Source organism: Camelus bactrianus, chromosome 3, assembly GCF_048773025.1.
Source record: "Camelus bactrianus isolate YW-2024 breed Bactrian camel chromosome 3, ASM4877302v1, whole genome shotgun sequence".
NCBI classification, from domain to species: domain Eukaryota; kingdom Metazoa; phylum Chordata; class Mammalia; order Artiodactyla; family Camelidae; genus Camelus; species Camelus bactrianus.
This window is the reverse complement of record NC_133541.1, coordinates 95,183,320-95,205,286: the sequence shown is the minus strand read 5'-3', so window position 1 is coordinate 95,205,286 and position 21,967 is coordinate 95,183,320. Positions and strand designations below refer to the sequence as shown.

Below are 21,967 nucleotides of genomic sequence, written 5' to 3'. Positions count from 1 at the left end.
GTATCCAACTTTGTTGAAGCCCCTCCAGGCCCCTGTGGCTGGTGGCAGCCTCTAACTTGAGCTAAGATCTAGTCTAGGCCCCTCTAGGGCCAAAAATTGCTTTTATTGCCAAACAGAGAAACTATTCCAGCAGAGTTCAAGTTGGGGAAGGGGGAGAAATGCTGTTGGTCATGAATTATCTGTATTCAAAAAGCAGAGTTTCTGAGTGTTGCTGATTGACTGGGATATCTGGCTTGTAGGTCAGGCGAGCACTGGGTTGGCTAGGAGTGATCAGATGTGGACCTGGGGCATCTGCTTCAGCATTATGGTGTCTAGCAGCCTCTGTGTGTACATGACATACCCAAATCAAGATCTGGGTGCCCAATCAGGTCTGTACTGATGTCAGCAGACTAGATAGCCAGACTGGGGATTATCATTTGCCACTGGCCTTCAATTCTTTACCTGTAAAAGGGTATGGAGCCCCCTAGGTCCCCACACCCTGAGACCAGTTCAGCTAACAGTTGTTTGCTGAATGCAACTGTCGATCTGCAATCTATATCTCAACACCTAAGCCGGGGTCCCCTTCCTTTCCCTCACCCCCAAATACTGTGTTGAATTCTACCTATTCTCATATTCCACTGTGTTTGCCCTAGTCCAGGCCACCATTATTGCTCACGCAAAGGCATTTACCTTCTCCAAACTTTTCACCTCCAGCTCATGGTCTATGTAGCAACTAGAATCATCTGTCTAAAATGTCACTTCTCTTTTTAAAACCCTCCCTCAACTGCCTTTGACCATCAGGACAAAGCCCTGGGGTTTGCACCCCCAAGCAGTTGACCTCTCCAACCACAGCCCTGCATGTTCTTCTCATATACCAGGCTCAGCCACAGTGAAATTCCAGTTTCTCCAAAGTCATGCTCCCTCTCACTGTTATGCCTTTGCCAGTGGTGTTCTCTCACTGTGGAATGATCTTCTCACCTTCACCTGGCCACCTACTGCTTACTTTTCAAATGTCAGTTTAGATGCCAATACCGTGGAGCCTTCCCTGACATCCCTAAATTGGGGTTAGGTAGTCCCATTTGGTGCATTCCAGTCCCTTATCCCTCCTTAAATATTTATTTTAATTGGCGTGTAGGGGAGAGATGTAGTCTCTCAGGTTATTTAGAGAAGACATCTACCCCCATGCCTCAAAACTGCCTAGAAGCATGGGCTGGAGTCCCTGGAAAAGGAGATGGCAGCAGAGCCCTGCTTCTCCCTCCAGTTCCTACCCTAAGTGGGGGCGGCCCATTTAATCCCTCAGGTGGACTCTTCTCCTGAGCCACACTGTATGGAGAATCACTGCTTTGCCAGCAGGGCACACGGTGAGTGGAGTGTTCCAAGCTGATATGCCAGAATATTGGGCCTACAGGGGCCAGGCAAGGGCCCAGGTTGGAGAAAGGAAGGCCAGAGTTCAAACTCTGCCTCTTTCTAGCTGACCGAGTGACCATGCCATTAAGGCTGCCTGACTTCCAGTTTAGCTCAGTCTGGGCTTGTAGTGGGGGATGTGCTAGGCAAAGAGGACTCTCCAGAGGCCTTGTTGCCTTTTGAACTTGAGTTTCTGGCTTTTGGGTGAATAGAATTAATATCCTCCTATGACCTAGAAATGCCTTCCTGGGGCTCTGTTCTTTGAAAGAAATCAAGGGTTCCCACAGACTGACCTTGAGGATTTTTTTTCCAAAGGCAACCCAAGTCAACACTTTCCGAAACCTTTTACCAACTCTGCTCCTCCCCACCAACATCCTGCCACCACCATGTCGAGTGGTTACTTAAGGTTCCCAAGGGCCCCCTATCCTGTTGGGTAAAATGGGCACCCATGTGCATGCCTGACTATTGACTGGGGATAATTCTAGGGAAAGGAGAGTTGGGATGACACATCCTCTTTTCTGTGTGTATGCTTCTGTATGTGAGAATGTTTTTACAAGCATGTATTACTCCTATAATTAAAGATTCAAATCTAGTAAAAACTTCCATCCCGTAGGCCATAGGTTCAGAGGGTAGAGGGTGTAAGAAAACTTGATAGGTGAGACAGCACTGAAGCTGGGCTTGGTCAGAAGGGCAGTAGTGACAAAAGGGCATTTGGACCAGGTAAAGGCAAGATCCAAGGTTCAAAGATGAGAGAGCTTTATGAGCAGAGGACAAAAAGGATGGGTACACACTTGGCTGGAGGAGTTGTTTATGGAATACAGGTGAGAGGTGAGTTAATACGCTAGTGGTAGGCCTTGAATGCCAGACCAAGGAGTTTATATTAAGGGGTTTCTAAACCAGAGGGATGTGACCTGAGGTAGGCCTTGGGGTTGGAGCTGGCAAAGATGTGAGAAAGGTCAGGCCTGCCAGAAGGCTATGTGCACATCCCAGTGAGAGGAGCAACAACCAGGGGAAAGGATTTCCAGGATGAATGAGCCAGGATGGCCAAGATCTCAATACTGAGGACCCACCCACCACCTGCACCACAAATCCAAAGCCTCGCTGGGCATTGACAGCCCTGTGCCTAAGGTTCCTGGTCCATCTGTGGTTGGATACAGGGTGACATCCTAGTGTAATCCAGGTTTAGTCATACTTGCTCACCTTACCCAGAAAGGAGATGGTGCCCACGGGACCCCTTGGGGCCTCCAGTTTGTTTTGCCTGCAGAGAAGAACCCAGAGCAGCTGTTTGGTTTTGGGTCACATGGTGATTAATTTGTGTATCACATTTTCCTGTACACAATAAAAGGAAAAGTAAGCCTGTACACAACAAAAAAGGTACTAGGATGTGCCATATGACGGTTCTCACACTGCAAGAGGCAGGATGGGTGCTTTGGTAATGCTGTGGGTTCCCAAGGGTTCCAAAGAGGCCCAGACACCTCAAGGGACTGGGTCTGACAGTAGGGAGGGTAGGCTAGAGTACCCTACCCAGTACATCTCCCAGACCTGCCTCCTGTCCCATCAAAGGCAACTGGGGATAGTCATGCCTAAGGGGCCACCCAAGGTCACTTGTGGACCTACATGGAGACAGACTGGGCCTTGGGCAGGTTCTCCAAGATCAAAGAACCCATCTCCCCATCATAATCATGGTTCCCTCACTATTATGACCAGGCTACCAAGGACTCAAGGTTAAAAGAAAATGCAACAAGCAGAGAGGGAACATTTTCTCCCCTCTCTGACTCCTCTGAGTTGCTTAGTGGAATGAGATCAAGGCCACTGCACCTTGAAAGGGCCCAGAAACTTCAGAGTATAATGAACACATCAGGTAAGGAAAATCTCTTCCTCTACCACAGGTGGTCTCACAGCTCCATGTTCTGAGGCCTGCTGTTCCATCTGCCTGGATGCCCTTCCTCATCTGGCCCCACCATGGGTTAAGGAACTCCTTTCTTGCAGGTATCATCTCCCCTGTGAAGTGAAGCTTTCCCTTACCATTCTATTAGCACACTCCCCTCCTCCATTATTTCTGTACTTATCTTTCACTACATATTGCACTCTCTGCTGTTTTGCTTTATTTATTGACTGAGGTGATGTTATATGAGCCTTCCTCTGCTCTGTGGCTCCAGTGGGTAGCTTAGTGTCTGCCCCATTGAGCAGGTGCTCACTAAACGTTGGTATAACAGAACCACACAGCACAGTCCCAGATTTCCCGAGCCAATTCCAGGCCACTTTGAGATGATTTATCCCTCCTCACCAACCCCTACCAGCCCACCAGTAGTCCAACAACCCCCTCAACTCCTGCCTGAGGTTGGAGTCTAATACCAGTTACACCTGGAGGTGTCTCTTTTGAAAGGGTCCTCAAACTAGAAGTCTGTAGAGGTCCCTCAAGTTCTCAGTAAACTTGGCACTCAGGGCAAGACAGAGTGGAGAAGGCTGGGAACTGTGGTGATCGCTCACTGTTATGAAGATAGACCCTTGTGCAGCAGCAATGTGGTGATGATTGACAACCCATGTGCAATAAGAAGCATGGGTTATGACCTGAGTGAGTGAGCATGCTGCCTGCCCAGGGTGTCTTGGAACCCCATCTGGAGATGGCCAGCTATGGACTCAGGACCCAGGACAACATCCAGCTTGAGCCATGGGCAGGGCATGTAAGAACAGCCAAGCAGGTAGGAGATCGCTGGCCACCTTCCATGAAGCAGGTATCTCTGAGTCCCCAGTCTACTTCTTCCACCCTCAAGATTAGAAACAGGTCCAGGTGGGTTGTGGCAGTGAGGAGAAAGCCATCCCTACCACAAGGGCCTCGGCAGGACCAGCTAACTCTCCTTGAGTGCCCTAGCCCTAGGCTTCTTGCCCTGGACTTTGCATTCTTCTAGGATGACAGAGTCCTCCTTCTTCCAGGGTAGCTTTTCTGTGGACTTCTCAAGCTTTAGAATTCTCTGGCTGATTGATGGCTCTCTTCTGCTTAGCTAGGCTCTGATGCCCGGCTCACCCCCAGTTTGAGTCAGCACCCAGCTGGCTGCTCAAGCCCTGGCTCTGGTCTCTGAGAGGTCTCTGGGCAAATCTGCAGTTCAGCTCTAAACACTCTTGCATTTGGTCTCATCGGTTCATTGATCAGGAACCATATGATCTTTTAAAAACACAGCTGGTAGAGTTGCCCATCTGTGCTTCAGCATTTGGATTGTAAATTGGGCTGCCTAGAATTTATTTAAACCTGCAGGCCTGGGGACAGAATGAGGCTGCCCTCACAATGCCTCCTGTGATGATCTTCTCATTTCCTAGATCATCTTAATTCTTGGGACCACCCTTGGCTAGGTTTCTAGGACTAAGTCTGGTTTTAATGCTGATTTCTCTCCCAAGCTCTTCTAAGGACTATTTTCTCTTGACAATGAGATTCACTAATTACAGGATAAAGCACTTATCTGCATTCCTCCTCTGTCCCTGCACCACACACACACACACACACACACAAACACACACACAAACACACACACACACACACACACACACACACACACACACACACACACACACACATATTTCGCAGACAAGATGGGTCAGAAGTCCTTAGCCAGGTCAGTAACCCAAAGTAGCGATGTTCTCTATGCTCCCCTCCCTACCCCAGCCTTTGAAATATACACAGGAAGATTGCTGATGTGGCAGAGACTGCCAAGTGCCCCCCAATATCTGATCAAGCTGGGCACATGGCCATCCAAAATAAATGCTAAATTTCTCAACCTCTTTTCCAGCTATGTGACTAAGTCCTTGTCAACAAGATATAAGTAGGACAGTGTATCCGATTTCTGGAAAGTATCCTTAAAGGGAAAAGGTATGCCCTTTTTCCTTTCTTCTTTTTTCATGCTAGCTGGAAAGCACCTTCTGTGATGTGATAGCTGGAGTTAAAGCAGCCATCTTAGAACATGAGGATGAAGCCACACTTTGAACATGGCAGATGTGGTAGCCCAAATTCCAAGATGGCTTCCAGCAATTCCCAACTTTTGATATTCATGTCCTTGTTTCACTCTCTCCCATATTGAACAGGGCTGACCCATGTAACCAACAGGATATTGCAGAAAAAGTTGTGTGACTGACTTCTGAGACTACTTCATAAAAGACATTGCAGCTTCTACCTTACTCTTTTTTGGATCACTTGCTCTAGGCTAGTGGAAGCCAGCTGCCATGTTGTAAGCACACTCAAGCAACCCCATGGAGGACTATAGGTAGTGAGGAATTGAGGCTTCCTGCCAACAGCCAGAACCAACTTGCCAGCAGTGCTGCAGTGTCAATCAAGCCTTCAAGTGACCACAGCTTCATCTGACATCCTGATTGCAACCTCATGAGAAAGCTCAAGCCAGAACCACCCAGCAAAGTCACTCCCGAATTCCTGACACAGAAAGTGTGAGGTCATAAATGTTTATTGTTGTTTTAAGCCACTGAGTTTTGAGTGTTATACAATAGTAGAGGAGAGCAACAAAACAGAAGGAGCCCTGACCCTCTCTGAAATTTTGGAGGGCCACAGCAACCCTTGATATTTACCTCAGACTTTTTTTTAAGAGATACAAAATTCTCTTACTTTCACAATTATTATTTTGAGTTTTCTGTCACTCCTCTTCCTCGTTTTATTTTGGCACCACTCATTCAGAAACTCTTCTAAGAATTGCTAGCTGGAAGTGCCTTTGGAAGTCATCTCAGTCATTCCTGCTGCCAGTGGCATGTTGAGGCCTAAATCTTCCTAAGATGATGGGTAGTTAATGTCTAAAAATGTCTGTAAAAGGAATTTTATAATGAGAGCCACAGGCCAAAGATCAGGAGACCCTGGCTCCACCCGCTCTGAAGGCTCTCATTTAACATTTTGGTGACCTCCCCAGGCACAGAGAGACACTGTCTTCACATGGGTCTCCCTGGGATGTCCATGAGGCTCAAACAGATGTGTAAATAAGCAATTAGGAGAGTGCCAACTGCTGTTCTACCAACTGAAGAAAGCATTCTTGCTGTGCATCTGGCTGTTTTTGGATGGAGTTAGCCTGCCTCAGTATTCACAGGTGTTCCTTTTGTGGACCAGCTTTCAGGTGTGTATCTCTGCGGCCTACTGAACAAATCCTTGCCAGTTATGAGGTGCCTTGCATAGATCCATTCAGCCACAGCATCTGACAGGGCTGAGTGATGGCAGTCCTGTTAGTCTGTTTCTCTTACTAACACCCTCCTTCCCAGTGCCCTGGTTGCAAGACAGCGCTAGCCCTTTGAGGCTTCCTCCCCACCCCGTGTACTGCTTTGTCACAGACCACCATTTCTAAGTGAACTGACCACCCAACACAATTCCTGATCACCAGCATCACAGTTCCTGGACCTGCTTAATGTTCCTCACCTTCTCCCATTGGCTCTTGCCATACAGTGGGATAGCTTCTCTCTGAAATTAGCCTCCTGAATTTGACCAGAGGCCTTGACCTCCTGCTTTCTAGATTTTTACAGTCCTCTCTCCACTCCTGCTCTTGCACTTATACAAAGACCTTCTGTCCCTAGAGGCTTCAATTGATTCTCCAGCCTGACCCCATCAGAATCATCTGAACAACCAATAGTTTTCTTAAACACTATATTACTTAGGGTAATGCTAGATGGTATAACAAATTTCAAAATGTATATTGGCTCAGACAATATAGTTCATTTCTTGTTTACAAACAACTCACATGGGTGTTCCTGATCAGTGGTGTCTCTCCTCCAAGGGATGATTCAGGGGCTGGGGTCCTTCTACCTCGTGGCTCCGCCATCTCCAACATGTGGTTTCCAAAGGGGTCTCAAACTAGAAGGAGAAAGGAAGGGTGGAGAAGACATGTCTGCTTCTTAACTATTTTGGGCTGGAAAATACACGTTATCCCTGATCAACATTCTATTGGCAAGAACGAGTCACTTGACTCCCCTCAGATGTAACAGAGGTGAGGGGAGGGGTGTGTGCTGGGAAATGTAGCCCCTGCTGGATAGCCCCTTCCTAGCTTCAACTCTGCTCTATGGAAGGGCAAAGGATGACACCTTTTTTTGGTAAAACAGTTAGCTTTCTCTGCTACACACCCTTCACTTCCTTCTGCCACAACTGTCTTATAACATTGCAACCCAGGCACTATAGGCCAACCTGCCTTCCTGTCTTCTATGTCCTGTAGAAAACCTCGAGGACAGGTGACTGCCAATGCAGATTTATGACCTCCAAAGCCACCAGGGCCCCTGTATTGCTAAGCCAGGGTGAGATTCTCCTATTTCCCATAACAAGTGATCCAAGTATCTTCTTCTTATCCTTAGCCCCTCCTCCACTCTCTCAGCAAGTGAGAATTTTAGGACCAAAGTGCATGATGCCCCTCCACTTCTTCCCCTGCTATCTCTTCATATAAGTTTCTCTGTGCCAATATTCACTCCAGCTTCACATCCTGAACCTTTCCCTGGATTTCAGGCCCCTGTATCCATCTGCCCCTGGATGTTTCCACCTGCATGCACATAGGTCTTTCATACTCACCACATCTCAAACTGGATTCACTATTGCCCAGCCTGTCCCCCTCCCCCAAACCTGCTTCAGCTCCTGTGGCTTCTTTCTCCTGTTACAGCAACACCCTAACCACATGATTGTCCTTGCTGAAAACCTGAGGGCCATCATTGTCCCATTTCTCAGGTTAAATCCTGGCCAAAACATTTCTTGAATCAATTCCCTCTACTCCTTTCCTTGATTCAGGTCATCACTTTTTGCTCAGATGCCTGTAGCCACCTCCTAACAGGTCTTTATACCTCTAATCTGTTCCCCTCCAATCATTCTCCACAGACAGCCAGAGTGACAGTATAGATCTGACCACAGCATTCACTTTCTTAAGTGAAGTATGGCCCCCAAGTCACCACGTGACTGGACCCACTGCTCACTGCAGCCAGCCCCTCACCTCCTCCAACACTCCAGCAACACTAGACTTTCCTCTGTATATGCCCTGAGGATCCCTGATGTCATATTGGGGTCATGGGTGGGTGTCCTCCTTGGTGCTGCTAGAATAACCTTTATTTTCTTCTTTCCGTACTTATCACACTCCTAGGTAAAGCTCTTTTTGTATGTCTGCCTCCTGATACCACAAGGGAAGGAGTTAACTGTCTCATGATTATCATACAGTCATGAATGAATGAAGATGGTGGGAAGGTACACATCGAAAGTATAGAAAAATCTTGTTTTAGATATGCTTGCCTTATGCTGAATGAACATTTCCTTCTCAGGAGAGTCAAAGTATATATATATTTATCTGTGAAATCTGATCCTTTGCCTGAAAGCCTCCCATCAATTAATCATGACTGGCCATTTGCACAAAACCTCTTATCTCAAAGCATTTTGCACAGAGGGGCTGAGCTCTCCCGTCCTGCCGGAGCTGCAGGCTCAGTTCCTACCACATGACTGGCCTTGGCAGTAGACTCACACCCATGCCTCCCACTGGACCTCCATGGGGTCTTGGGAGGCAAGGCAGAAAGGAGCATTGTCCTCCATTTTTAAGATAAAAAAAAACCTGTTCATAAGAGATGAGTGATTGTCCAAGGGTATAGAGTGAGTCAGGTATTACTCTTTTCCATTGTATCATAGACCACTCTGCTCCTTGCTCTCTGCAGCTGACATAATGCCCCATGGTGCCAACACAGACCCTGGGCTCTGTGGGAAACTGCCTCAGACACTGCCCCAGCCCTTTAGGTCATAATACATCTTGCATGTCAGCTATTCCCTTAGGTAGGGAATTACTGGAAGAGACACCCACCCAAGCTGACTCAAGAATAAAGGAGGACTCTTACAGAATCCAAATGCACCAAGTCATCCCAGGAACTGGAAGCTCATTAGACAGACATTTTATCTTTCGTGCTGGACCACAGGCCTTTTCTCCCTGCATTTCTAATCTGTTTCCTTTTTCACAAAACCCTTAACCATCTTTTACAAGGCCCAACATGACCACCAGTCCTGAATCTGCCTAACTCACAACTTCAGGGCTCACCACCAAAGAAGCAGAGTGTCAGAGCCTTGGGAACACCTGGCTGGCTCAGCCTTGGGTGATAGTTGTTCTTCCAGGTTAGGCTTACAGCCCTGGCCCATTACTGGAACATATACAGCATGTCAGCTGGTACAAACGGGGCTGTGAGGGTTGTAGGCATGGGAAATACTAGAAGGGATGTAGGTGAGGGAGTCAATTACAAGTGTAGGGAAAAACTGTGAAAGATGTTGATATTTGGTGGATGTCCTGAATAACTTACCCACCTAGGTTCTTTCAGCCTTTTGTAGTCTTTGACTAGACATTTCTCAGGTCTAAAGACAGAAGTGAAGTTGTAAAATCTTGATAGTAATGCAAATAATTCCTGTACACAGAAATACAAATTGTGTCTAGTGGAATACAACTGACTACTACCTTATGGCTATTAGGCAGTTTTGCATCCATTTCTAAAATCATTTCGGCATTCCTTACCTAACGTATGTGATACTTTCAGTTCTCCTTTGAATTGGCTATAATGTTTTAATGGTTCTCCCATAAATTAGTGAGTTAAACTAAATCTTTGACACATGCTAATTTTATATCTTGGGACAGGCATGATTATATTCTCTTTTAAAATTCATCATTAAATATAGACAAAGTCTGTATGATCACATACTCACTTTAGAAACATTAGTGATGCAGAGAAAAAAATTTAGGATACACAGGAAACTGTTAGTGGTCACCTGTGGGGAAACGGGAAGGAGGCACCTACTTTTCATTTTATATCTTTTTGTACTATTTTAATTTTTAAACTATGTTTAAAGAATTTCAGTAGAAGTTGTCCAGGCAAAAGCTTTAGAGTCATTTGATTTCTTTTTTTATACTTTTCTCTATTAAAAAATAACATTAACTTTGTAATTATTTGTTAAGCTGTACATATGGTTGTTTGGACTTTTCTGACTATGCTATATTTCACAATTTAAAAAAACTGATACATGTTAAAATTTAAAGGAAAAACTACATCTTGGCATAGTGCTCCAAGCCAGCCCTGGGCAGCCAGTGGTAGTTATGATGTGATGTCTGTCCTAAGGGAAGAGTCTAAGGTCCAGGCTCCATGCATTGGCCAAAGGGTTCCCAGGAACCCTCCACACACACCTTGTGTCAGGAGCTGTCCAAGTGAGGGACCTTCCTCATTGTTCAATACTTGCTGCATCCCCTCCCTCCCTCCTGCCCTCCTGGCAGCCCAGCTCAGGGAGTACTGATGAAAGATCATGCCAGAATGGGAACATTCCTTCCCCCTGCCCTTCCTCCCCTGACAACTGAGAGGCATCTCCCCTCTCTGGCTTGCAGCTGAAAGGGAAGAATCACTGCCAAACCACTGCTTGCACAATGCCCTTCTGAGAGGGGTACTCAAAATTTTTGTCCATTCAATCCTGTCTTCCTCCTGACTTACATGGTGGTCCAGATACGCTCTGGCTTCTATGCTCACGGGTGGTTCACTCACTAGTAATGGCTCCTAACACTTCATATTCTTCTGTCTTCATTAACCAACCCATAAACTAGCATTGATTTAAGTTCACGAGGACAGAACCTTCCTCCTAGGAATTCCCCCAAGCTTGGATGTTTGTCTCTACTCTTTTCTTAGTGTGTTTATGTGGTTGGGGAGGCAACACCCACAGGCAGTGGGATCATCTCAGCCTCAGGAGCCTCCCCTGACCTTTGGCCTGAGTATGTGCAGTCCCTTGCATTTGGCACACCTGCACGCAGGTGCTACATTAATGAACTCTGGCCTAGGAGGACCGAGGAAGGAAGGCATGAGCTCAGTGCTTCCTCTCACTTGCTGCACACCCTCAGCTGGCCTGACTAGAGGCAACCCTTCCCACACTTACCCACGAAGCACAGAGTTACGGCCACCCCCAAATCCTGGGGCTGCTGTTTCAGGTGCTCCAGAATACCTTTCTCAGCAGCATACCACTGCTGAGTGCCACTACGTGGAGATGTTTGAACCCAGACACACAATGCTGTCTGACTACATCACTTTCTGCCTTAAGTCCTTCAGTGGCTCCCCATTGCCTGCAGAATCAAGTCCAAGCTTCGTAGCCTGGCCTCCAAGTCCCTTACTTCGTAATGTGGCCCCAGGTGTACCTCTGGCACTGTCTCCTATGCCATGTACCTTGCTGTCTAACCACTCACTCAGCCCATGCATGCTGGAGTCTAACTTGTGAATAAATCTAAAGGCTGTTTTCCGAGTCCTCATAGCTGCCCCAAATGCCTCATTTCAATGGCAGTCTCTCTCTTATTAATTGATGTCATCAGAATTGCATTATACAGATGTAGATGCAGGCAGGCCATTGCCTGCTCTAATGCACAGCCTTACCCTGATACTCACATCACCCTTGAGGCTGCACCTGGCTGAACATCACACAGACCACTTTCCAGAATGGCTCTCTCCACAGGAGCAGCTGCAGATTCCTCCCACCTCCCCAAAGCTCACTGCTGTGAAGCAGAGACAGTTGTATTAGGACATGTCACAGCATCTCACTGCCAAAGTGACAGCTACAATTATGTTTTGGCCGACAGCTGGAGGTGAGAGAATATACAGCCAAGGCCTCATGAGCCTTCATGAATCAGCAGTTTGTGCTGTGTGTCCAGCTGGTGGGTGAGGTGGGCCAATCCTGCCTGTTGTTCAGGCTCTCCCTTGGTGGTCAACCTGCTGGTTAGAGACCTCAAGTTAACACCTGAGACTTTCAACTGGAGTCCTCCACTGGACAGGGATAGTTAATGTCCCCAAGGGCCACCCCAGAACCTAGAGGAGCAGAAGAGTAGGGTGGTTAAGTCCAGGCAGTGCCCAACCCAAGGGATAGGCACTTGATTCCTGGGCAAGGACAGGAGCAAGCAAAGCAAAGCAAAGGGCCAAGCTGCCCAGGTGTGAACTTTATCATGCTGGGCAGCCAGATGCGGGGTATGCTTGTGATGGGCAAGGATCTCTCTTGAGGCTCAGGACACCACCTCCCCAAGGAGCTTCAGTGCCACATGCCGCGGGCAGAGAAGTGGTGTCAGTGTAGGGACCAAGACACTGCAGCAAGAACAAGCACACAGCAGAAGCAGCTCCCACTTACTGAGCCCTTCTGCATGCCAGGCACTGTGCCTACTGCTTCGCATACATTCCTTGTTTTCATCTTCCCCATAACCCAGTGAGGTAGGTTCTGTTATTACCCCCACTTTACTAGGGAGGAAACTGAGTCTCAGGGGGGCATTTGATGGTGGCCACATAGCTGGCCAGTGTGGAGATGGAATTTGAGCTCAGACAGTCTGGCCCCAGAGTTTGGTTGGCTTAAGCCTCATTATCCTGGTTTGGCCCTTTTAATCCAGTCTTGGCTGCAGGAAGCTAAGAGACCCCCAGCACACTCCTCACATAGTGTGAGTGGAGTTGGGGCCTCCAAGTAGACTTTGGCCTGGAAGCCAAGATGTTACCAAGGAAAATAAACAACAGCTATTTCAGGTGACAGGTACTGGGCTACGGAACTGGAGGAGGGGGTGTGCAGAAAATAAAAAAGCTACTAGGATTTTCTCATTGTACATTTTTGCATGTTCAGCAGAACAAGCTTTATTAGGAAGCTGCTCCGTGGCCAGCGTTGCCCCTGGAGACAGAGGGCAACAGCAGGAACTGTCCTTTCTCTCTGACCCGCAGGCCTCTCGAGCCCAGGGCTTGCCTATTACTTAGCCCTGACCTGGGTTCTGGCCAAGGCCCTGGGAAGGGTGGGCTCAGGCCCCTGGGGTTCTCTGAGGAGTACTGCTGCTCTTCTTTGGCCCCTTGTTGGAGCAGAACCTGCCTGTCTTTGCATCCTGTCCAAAGGCACACAGACAGGAGGCAGCTGGCTAGCAGTTCTGTTCAACAGGCTTCCAAAGTGGGCGTCTGAAAGGACAGCAGGGCTGGGGCGCGGGAGCATTTGTATTTCAAGTGGCTGCTGCCCATGAATCACCAATTTCATTCTGTGCTCTCAGCTCTGTGAAGGCATCATTTCCACCCAGCCTCACATGGAGCTGGCGGCCAGAGCCTCTTAGTGGGGCTATAAATAGCAGATCATCAACTCACCTCTTCTGAGCTCATCACAGGCTCCTGGGTTTACTGTGTGTCTTCCTGCTGTCACCATCACTCAGATTTCCCAGGTGAGGCCTGGCTGAGAGACCTAGGGCACGCTCTGGGGGCTGCAAGGTTTGGGTTCCCAGAGCTGTTCAGGGTGACAGAGAGGGCAAAGGCAGACTTCTGAAGGGCTCGGAATTTAAGGTGTCATAATTATAATCTTGGGTCTCTGAGCTCCTCTCCAATTAAATGCAGCAGCAAGGGACTGTCATTTCTCCAGGAGTCCTAGAAATAAAAGGCAAAGTACTCACCAAATATATACCCAGAAAAAGCCACCAGAGTGGGCAGCAACAAATGAGAGGGTTCATGTGGACTTGTCTTCTAACACTGAATGAAATACTTTATGACTCCCTGGCTTCAGAAGATCACATTTTTTTAGTATTACTCAGAGCACCATTATAGTGTGCTCCCTGCGTACCAGGCTCTGTGCCCAGCCAGCCTTGGCATGCAGCACCTCATCAAGTTATCACAACAACCATATTGAGTTAACTGTTGGTGTCACTGGCTTTCCATAGGTGAGGAGGCTGAGGCTTCCAGAGTCACACAGACAGGGCTTCTGGATTCCAGAGCCCAATCTCTGACCAGCACACTTTCTACCTCCTGCAGAAGAGGACTGTTTGTGTCCACATACATACCCACATGTAGCCATGCATCTGTCCAGCTTCACGTACTCCACGACCGTTAAGGAGGAGCCAGATGCCCACAAATTCATCTTCCCCCAAGTCCCAGGCCTCATTGGCAACCTGAATGTCCCTGTTGCCATTTTTTCCTAAATCTCATCTTCTAGGTTCTCTTGCAGGAGGGACCAGCCTCCATTTGGCTGTCCAGGCCCAGCTTGATGGTCTTCCTCATGCCTCCCTTCCTTCAGGCCTGAATCAGGAGGGGTCAGGTGGGACTCCCTCCCTCCCCCTTGCCCTCCCCAACTTCCCACTGGCCTAGGGCAGCCTCCCTCCAATCTGTTCCCTCTTTTGTCTCCCAGAGTCACAGCCCTGAGTTTGAGGTCTCGTCCCCTGTATTGGCTCCTCTCAATAGCCTTCCAGCTCAGTGCTGCACCTGAGGAATGTATTAAGAACAGAGATTCTCGGTCTCCTCCCTAGATCACCTGAAACAAAATCTCACAGGGTAGGCGCCAGGGTCCAGATTTTTAAAAAACTCTTCCAATGATTTATGCAGCCAGGGTTAAGAGCCACTTTGTCTAACTGGTCACCTAGATTCGGGCCTTTCCCTGCTCCAAACTCTCCTACCCACAGCTACTGTCAGCTTAATTTTCTTAAAGCACAGTTTGTCTCATATCTCTCTCCTGTTCAAGATCCTTGGGTGGCTTCCTACTGTCTGCAGGACAGTGCAAAGTCCTTAGCGTAGCATTCAAGGTCCTCTCCATCCTAATCTACTCATTCTCCTGTTAACCCCTTGCCCCACCCCACAGAGCCACCTTTCTGGCCCTGCTCTTTCTTCGAAGCTTGTCTGGACTTTGTATGTCAGCTGGGCACAGCAGAGCACACTGAAACAGCAGTGATCCTTCCCTAAGACTTTGAGCCCTTCAACAAGAGGAATGAGGAGTTGCTGCTAAAATGCCCTCTTAATTCAAGAGCCACGTGTGCAGCTTGAAATGAAGAGGGTTTTGTGTGGCCTGCAGATGAAAGGAGATCCGCCAGCAGATACAACACAATAGCAGTAATGTGTAAACACGGGATAGCAGGAGAGGTGGGGCTCATGATTAATTCAAAGACAGTATTTCAGTATTCCCCTTGCTTTTATTCAAGCCCAAAAGACAGAGCAAGTCTGTTAAGCATTGGGGCTGGGACGATGTTTCAAAGTACCTCTCATGCTTTTCTGTTCCCATTCCTAAACAAAAACAGAGAAACACATTTGGATTGTTCAAAAGGTCAAAAGTGTCTTACTAATATGATTAAACAATGTGTGTGTTTGGATTTTGCTCCATTTCCCACAAAGAAACATCTAACCCCAAACAAAATAAAAAGTGACTGTATTGATTGACAGCAAGAAATATTTTACTAGAAACTGTTCCCCTCAAGTGTTTCAGAGTGAAAACAGACCCTAAAGAACTTCTGGTTAAATGTGGCAGAAGAGCCTCTTGTGAATTTCTGTCTGCTCCCTCCCAAAGCCCTACTACAAACAACCATAAAGGAGTAAAAAGAGTTACAAATCCACAAGGTCAATAGGAACAGGGGAGGAGGTGGCAGCAGACATAGGTCAGCAGATTTTTGGAAGGTGGAAAGGAGAGAAAGGAGTGGTGAGTCACATGGCAGCATGGGGGAGGCTGAAGGCAGAAAGAGCCTCTGGGTGAGAAGCAGCCTCGCTGCTGGGACAGGGAGGGCAGAGCTACAAACGGGAGGACTGGAAGAGGCTGAATGATAGCACATCCCATTGGGCAGTGAGGTCGCCACACCTCGCTCGCTCCTGCAGGAGACTTGAGGTGCTCACTGGGGAATATGGGTCAGATCAGCAGGTACTGTGGAGAGTGGGTATGAAGTGCAGAATAGAAAATATGGGGAATAAATGGAAACCTAGATACTAAGAGGTAAACTCCCAGCCCTTTTTCCTTACCCTGCATCTAGAAAGCCTGGCAACCAGGCACACCCCAGGCTGGAGACTAAAGAACTCTTTTTCTGGAGAAACCGAGCAAACTCAAGGGAAAGACCTATAGTTACAGACATGACACAGATACAGACTCCCAATAAAAGAGCCAGCTCATGACCAACCATTCTCCATAGGGAAGTCTGCTGGTAAACAAGCTCCACTCAAGCATGCTGACCATCCAATCATCTCTTCAGCACATGATTCTTAAACAAGGTCAGAGAACCAAGATCCCCAGATATTTAAGGAGAGCCTCAGACAGGTGTCCAGGAGGGAGGAAGAACGCATAAGTTGAGGGGAGAAAAGAAAGCTTTACAAATGTTTCAAAATCTTGAGGGAGAGAAAATAAGATTTATATCTTAAGGTTCATTTTCATGAAATGTCAGAACACCAGGGATAAAGAAAAGATTCCAAAAGGACCCAGAAAGGAAAACCAGGTCAACTAAAAAGATCAGGGGTCAGAATGACACCAGACTTCTCAGCAGCAACACTGGAAGTTGGAAGATAATGGCGTCAGGGCTTCAGAATTCTGAGTGAGAATTATTTATAGCTTAGAAATCTAAACCCAACCCATTAAGAGAAATGGTAGAATAAAAGATACTAGAAGACATGGGAGATTACAAATAATTTGTCTCTCAAGCTTCCTTTCTCAGGAAATTCTTCACGCAAACAAAAGAATAATCCAAGAATGAGGAAGACATATCCAGGAGAGGGTAAAGGGATTCCCCAGGATGATGGCGAAGGAGACCCTGGATGACAGGAGGGCAGTAGGCCTAGAGCTGAGAGTTCCCCTCTGAGCCAGAGACTAGGGGACTTCAGGACAGAAATGGGCCAGACAGATTAATCAACAGGTGTGACTAGGTGGAAAATTATGTTGAGAGGCTATTAAATGGTTGTGAAAATTAATAATAAGTTTATCAAAAACTGAGTAAACAAAAAATCTGATGCAATTGTTACTTACAGAAAACCCCATAATGCAAAAACTGTAAAAGGAAATAAATGCCACACAGAAAAACTTACAGAGCCATAATAATGTAAACACAGATTACTGATTTAACCAAGGTCTGTGATAAACAATGTTGTAAAGCTGGGAGAAAGGGAAGGAGGATGTAGGTGGTGGGGGTAAAAGAAGCCAATCCTCATCTCCCATGAGTGCAAGAAAATGGGTAATGTTTAAAACTGCCAAATCAACAAAAGAGCACTATAAAACAAATTATTTGGAAAAATGGGGGTGGAGGTTAAAATTGGGAGAAACAACTGAAAGAGTTGTCGACTCAAATAAAATCACACAACATGAGAGTTGTGGGTTGAGTTTTATTTGGAACAAAATGAGGACTGTAGCCTGGAAGACAGCATCTCAGATAGCTCTGAGGAACTGCTCCAAAGAGGCAAGGGGAAAACTCAGTATTATATATAATTTTAGTGAAGGGCATATGTGCAGTAAAAGCACACATCTAGGCAGAGGCTTGCTGCTGGTCACAAGGAGCAGATGTCACTGTTAGTGATTTTAGTGCTTTTCTAGATATGAGGAGATGCAAGAATTTGGTCATAAAATCTTCTGAAAATATCTATCTGAAGGTCTGTTCTACCAGTTTTCCCACAGGACAGAGTGCCTCATTCCTGATCTCTACCCTGAACTCCTTTCAGGGAGTGTTGGAGGTCAGTGGCGGCAGCAGCTTATGATTTAATCCAAGCAGAGTTAGATGGCAAGTGCCAACGTGATCCAATCCTTCTAGAGGCAGATGGCAAGTGCCAATTTTTAGTTGGCAGAGTTGAACTGGGTACCTCTGGGCATCAGACTGGAGGTAGGGGTTGGGTGGGATAGGAGACTGTTATTTTTCACCATGTGCCTTTTAGTACTATTTGACTTTTTTAGTTTTTGCATGTACATATGTTATTTTTATAAAAATAAAAAATAATTTTAAAAGAAAAATTAATAGAAAATATTTTAAATTGACAAAAATAAAAATTTTCAAAGTGTTAGATATTCATTAATTACATCTCTGTGATTTGTTTCTATTCTGTTAATCTTCCTCACCATTTAGTCATTCATTCACTCATTTCCTTTCAAAGTCTTAAATACTGATTGGAAAAATGTGGTAGGTTGCCAGAGAAAATACATTTGAGATACACTTACACTAAACAATTATTTGTTATTTATCTGCAATTCAAATTTAATCAAGGTCCCAGTATTTTTTTTAAAATCTGGCACCCTAAAATGTGGGCTCTCCTTTCACTAGTCCCACAGGTTAGTCCTATGGCTAAAGAGAGAGTAAAACCAGAAAGTTCATCTGCAATTAATATTCAGCGTGGGAGAATGAATAGCAACTGACAAAACTTCCTGGTCAGATGCTGAGAAATCATTTGGTATCTAGTCATGGTGTGGTCCATGGGTGCTAGTCTGGGTGCACCTAGAAGTATTAAAAGAGTGCACTTCTTGCCCTGTGACTGGCAGCAGGATCCACCCTAGGCCCAACACCCCCAGGCCTTCTCCTTCCATCTGTCCCTCAGGGCACAGGAGCTGAGCCCAGGGCTCTTGACAGTCATCATCATCCCTTCACTGCATTTTCTTTCTTGAGAAAGGGCAGGGCCAGATAAACAGCAACCTCAATTTAGGTGAATTCCAGAGTGGAACCATATCCGTATCACCCTCTCGTGCTTTTTATTGAAAAACTATCTCTTTAAGCAAATTTCTTACACAGAAAGTGTACAGTGTGCTTACTAAAGAGTTTCATTCACAAAGGAGGATTTTGTTCTTGAACTGTGGGGAAATCCTTTACCACCACTAACTAATGATAGGAATGTAATCATTTTCTCCCTTTTGTGCTGGGAAAACTGTTCTTTGGGGTTAATAGAATTAATAAAAAGGATATGTGAGTTCTCCTGAAGCCTAAAATTATCTCTGGAATATATAAATACATAATTTGGAAATATACTTACATAAATGTATATAGAGAAAGAGAAATAGCTAAAATCTGGATATTAAAAAATGAGGAAGAACACAAATGTAAAGCATTTTTGTTGTTTTGTTATTGATTATTCCTTATGTGAGTAGATGTCAAAGGTAGCCAGGTAAGCAACGGGTTTCAGAAATCCAATTGGGATTAAGATGATTGGTCACAGGGTCCTATTCTGCAAAACTAAAAGAATAAACAAAAGAATTTGCTTTTCTTAAACATTTTCAAGGCTTTCTAAAAACAAGTAGCTGTGGTCATTTTTTTTAATTATAAAATATTTAATTATGTAGCTAGTTCAATCATGAATTTATTGTAGATGTGAGATGACTGGGAGTAGCTTGGTTCAACCCAAGGAAGCATTTTGTATTTTTCACACATCTCTAATTGTTTAAAATTCTTCTATTTAAAGATGAAATCTAATACAGTAAACAATAAGGTCCTAATGTATAGAATAGGGAACTATATTCAACATCTTTAATAACCTATTATGAAAAAGAATATATATAATGTCTAAATTAATCATTATGCTGTATATCAGAAATTAACACAACATTGTAAATCAACTACAATTTTTTAAAAAAGTAAATCATATCTGCAAAACAATAAATAAAAAATAAAGACGAAACCTAATTTTATATAGCTCTCACTCTTTGGCCTTTACGCTTGCCTTGAAAAGCTATGAAGAATGAGCCATTGCCTACAAAACAGCCCTTCAAAGATCTGAAGACAGTCAAAGGGCCTCTTCAACTGTGTCCTGTGCTCCCATGTAACCTGGTCTCCGGCTCCCCTCCTCCATCTCCTTCCTTATAAGCACTTAAGTTCATCGACACTGTGCTTAAAATAAGGCACTCAGACTGAACTCCTGGTATGGCCTGAGGCGTACAAAATAGCAAAGAACTATTACTTTCTGTGATCCAAAAGCTGAACATCCATTCAGTTAGGTAAAAGCAGCCACTCAACTACTGTTATAAGAACTTCAATCTTAAGATTTCTGACAGAGAAATCTCTAATTCAACATAAAAAAAAAAAAAGCCTGGGGTTACATTTACAACAGGTTAAAACATTCATGCATTTTGATACAGAAACGCCATCTTATATGAATATAAATAATAGATTTACAAACTTTTGCAAAACAGAGGCTAACCTGATTTTAATCTTTACTACCTTTGCTGTAAGGAGCGAGGTAACTTCCTGCAGGGGGAAACCTTTGGGGAATGTGATTTCCACTGCCTTGTGATGTTAATTTGAGGCAATTATAAGCAGGCTTTAAAGAGTTTTGCATATTATTTGCCCCTGTGAGAGCTCAGTGTTGTTGGCTAGTCGGGACTCAGGAGAAGCCCTTGGAGAGGAATATTTGGAATTTAGACACTTTTTAATAACCATGGATCCCAAGGCTTCAAAGCTTTTAGTGTTTTCCAGCTTTGCCTGGGAAAACCTTCCTCTGCATAGGCTGGGAAACCACCTCCAAGAGCTTCAAGAGCTCTCTCCACTTGGTATTTTCAATGCACCTCTATTTTTCCAAGGCAAGTTGTGCAAGAATAAAACTGCTTCTCCAGTCCATGTGGCTATTTTGGAACAGTTTTGTCATTTATGGAGTGAAAGTAGGTATTTTTTTCCCCTTTGAAACCTCCAGGACCACTACGAATTTAGGTTATTTGCTGAGCTTGTCCGAGGTGGGAAGAAAAAGGAAACCCTGGGGTCCATGGTTCCCTGTTCTCATCCGAGCGCCCACTAGGAGGCCTTCTTGAGTCATCCTCAGTAGTGTTTTCACCTGTCAGATTGGCCCCCCTTTTCAAGACCAAAGATCAGAACAAAATAGCAGAAGGTGCTGGAGGGTAAATAAGGACTAACTGTTTTTCCAACTTTATGCCTCTGTGCCAGGGCCTTCGGGCCTGGGGCTCCCTACAGAGCATTGGTCACAGAGTTGGGGTGCTGCACCAGGAAAAGGAAGGTTTTGTTCAAGAGAGTCTAGAAATGTAAGAATGTGTGAGCAGTGATTGCAGTAACTGTTCACTGGCTTTAAAGAGGAAGCCTGTGGCAGATAGGAATGGAAACATAGGTACACATTTTCTACCGGGTACTTTGGTAAAACACTGTAAAAGCTTTAAAGTGTGCGTGCCTTTTTTAACCAGGAATTTCACTTCAAGGAGTTTGTCAGAAGGAAAAAAAAACAAAACAAAACTGAATGTCCCTGGAGGTTTGGCTGAAAGGATGTCTCAGTGGCACTGATTAATATTTTTCGTTATTATTTAAAAATAGGAAAACGTTCCATTTCAGAAGGAACATGGCAGCAGTTTAGCTCTTAGTTGTCTCACACTCAACAAGGACAGAAACAAATCTGTCAACACATATTTGGTGAAACCAGGAGAAAAACACAAACTGCAAAATATTGTTAAGAGCTGCCAGGGCAGTAAACCTGGTGAAAAACCTTGAGGGATGGAGGAATGTAGAGCCTCAGAGAGCTCAGGAACCTCCAGCAAAGATTCCCTTCCAGAAGGGAGGGATACCACTCTGAAAGGGAACTATGAGAACAAGGCCTAAACTGAACAAAGCAAGATTGCTGGGGACAGTGAAAAGTCTTGGAAAGCATTGGAAAAAAACCAAAACTTTAAAAAGTGGGTCCATTCTCTTGGAAACAAAGGCTGTAAAGAAATCTGGGAAACAGAGATGGGCAGAGAGGCTTTCCTCAACCAAGCTCCAGAATTCAGAGAAGAGATCTCTTCTTACAGAGTCTGTGTCTGAGGTCTGTCACTCTGGCAACAGACAGTTCCCTGGGCCCCACCTCTCCACCCCTCTACCACTTCTCCAGGGCAAGCATCACTACCACAGTGAAGTAACACCTGCAAGATCCTCAAAGGAAGGAAAGTATGGGCCAAGAATTCTATCCA

At 45.5% G+C, this 21,967-nt stretch overlaps 1 protein-coding gene across 3 annotated transcripts in view; it reads right to left on the bottom strand.

The window, feature by feature from the left end:
* Positions 1–21,967, bottom strand: part of JADE2 (jade family PHD finger 2) — a 132,854-nt gene that overhangs the window by 99,611 nt on the left and 11,276 nt on the right. For 2 of the 3 annotated variants that reach the window (XM_010971623.3, XM_010971628.3), the window contains exons 2-3: positions 13,477–13,749; positions 7,101–7,213 (exon numbers count right to left, since the gene is read on the bottom strand). In XM_010971623.3, coding sequence (XP_010969925.1) covers positions 7,101–7,190 — 90 coding nt within the window. In that variant the 5' untranslated portion in view covers positions 7,191–7,213; positions 13,477–13,749. The remainder of the gene's footprint in view (positions 1–7,100; positions 7,214–13,476; positions 13,750–21,967) is intronic. The other variant, XM_074360673.1, reaches the window with a different exon arrangement.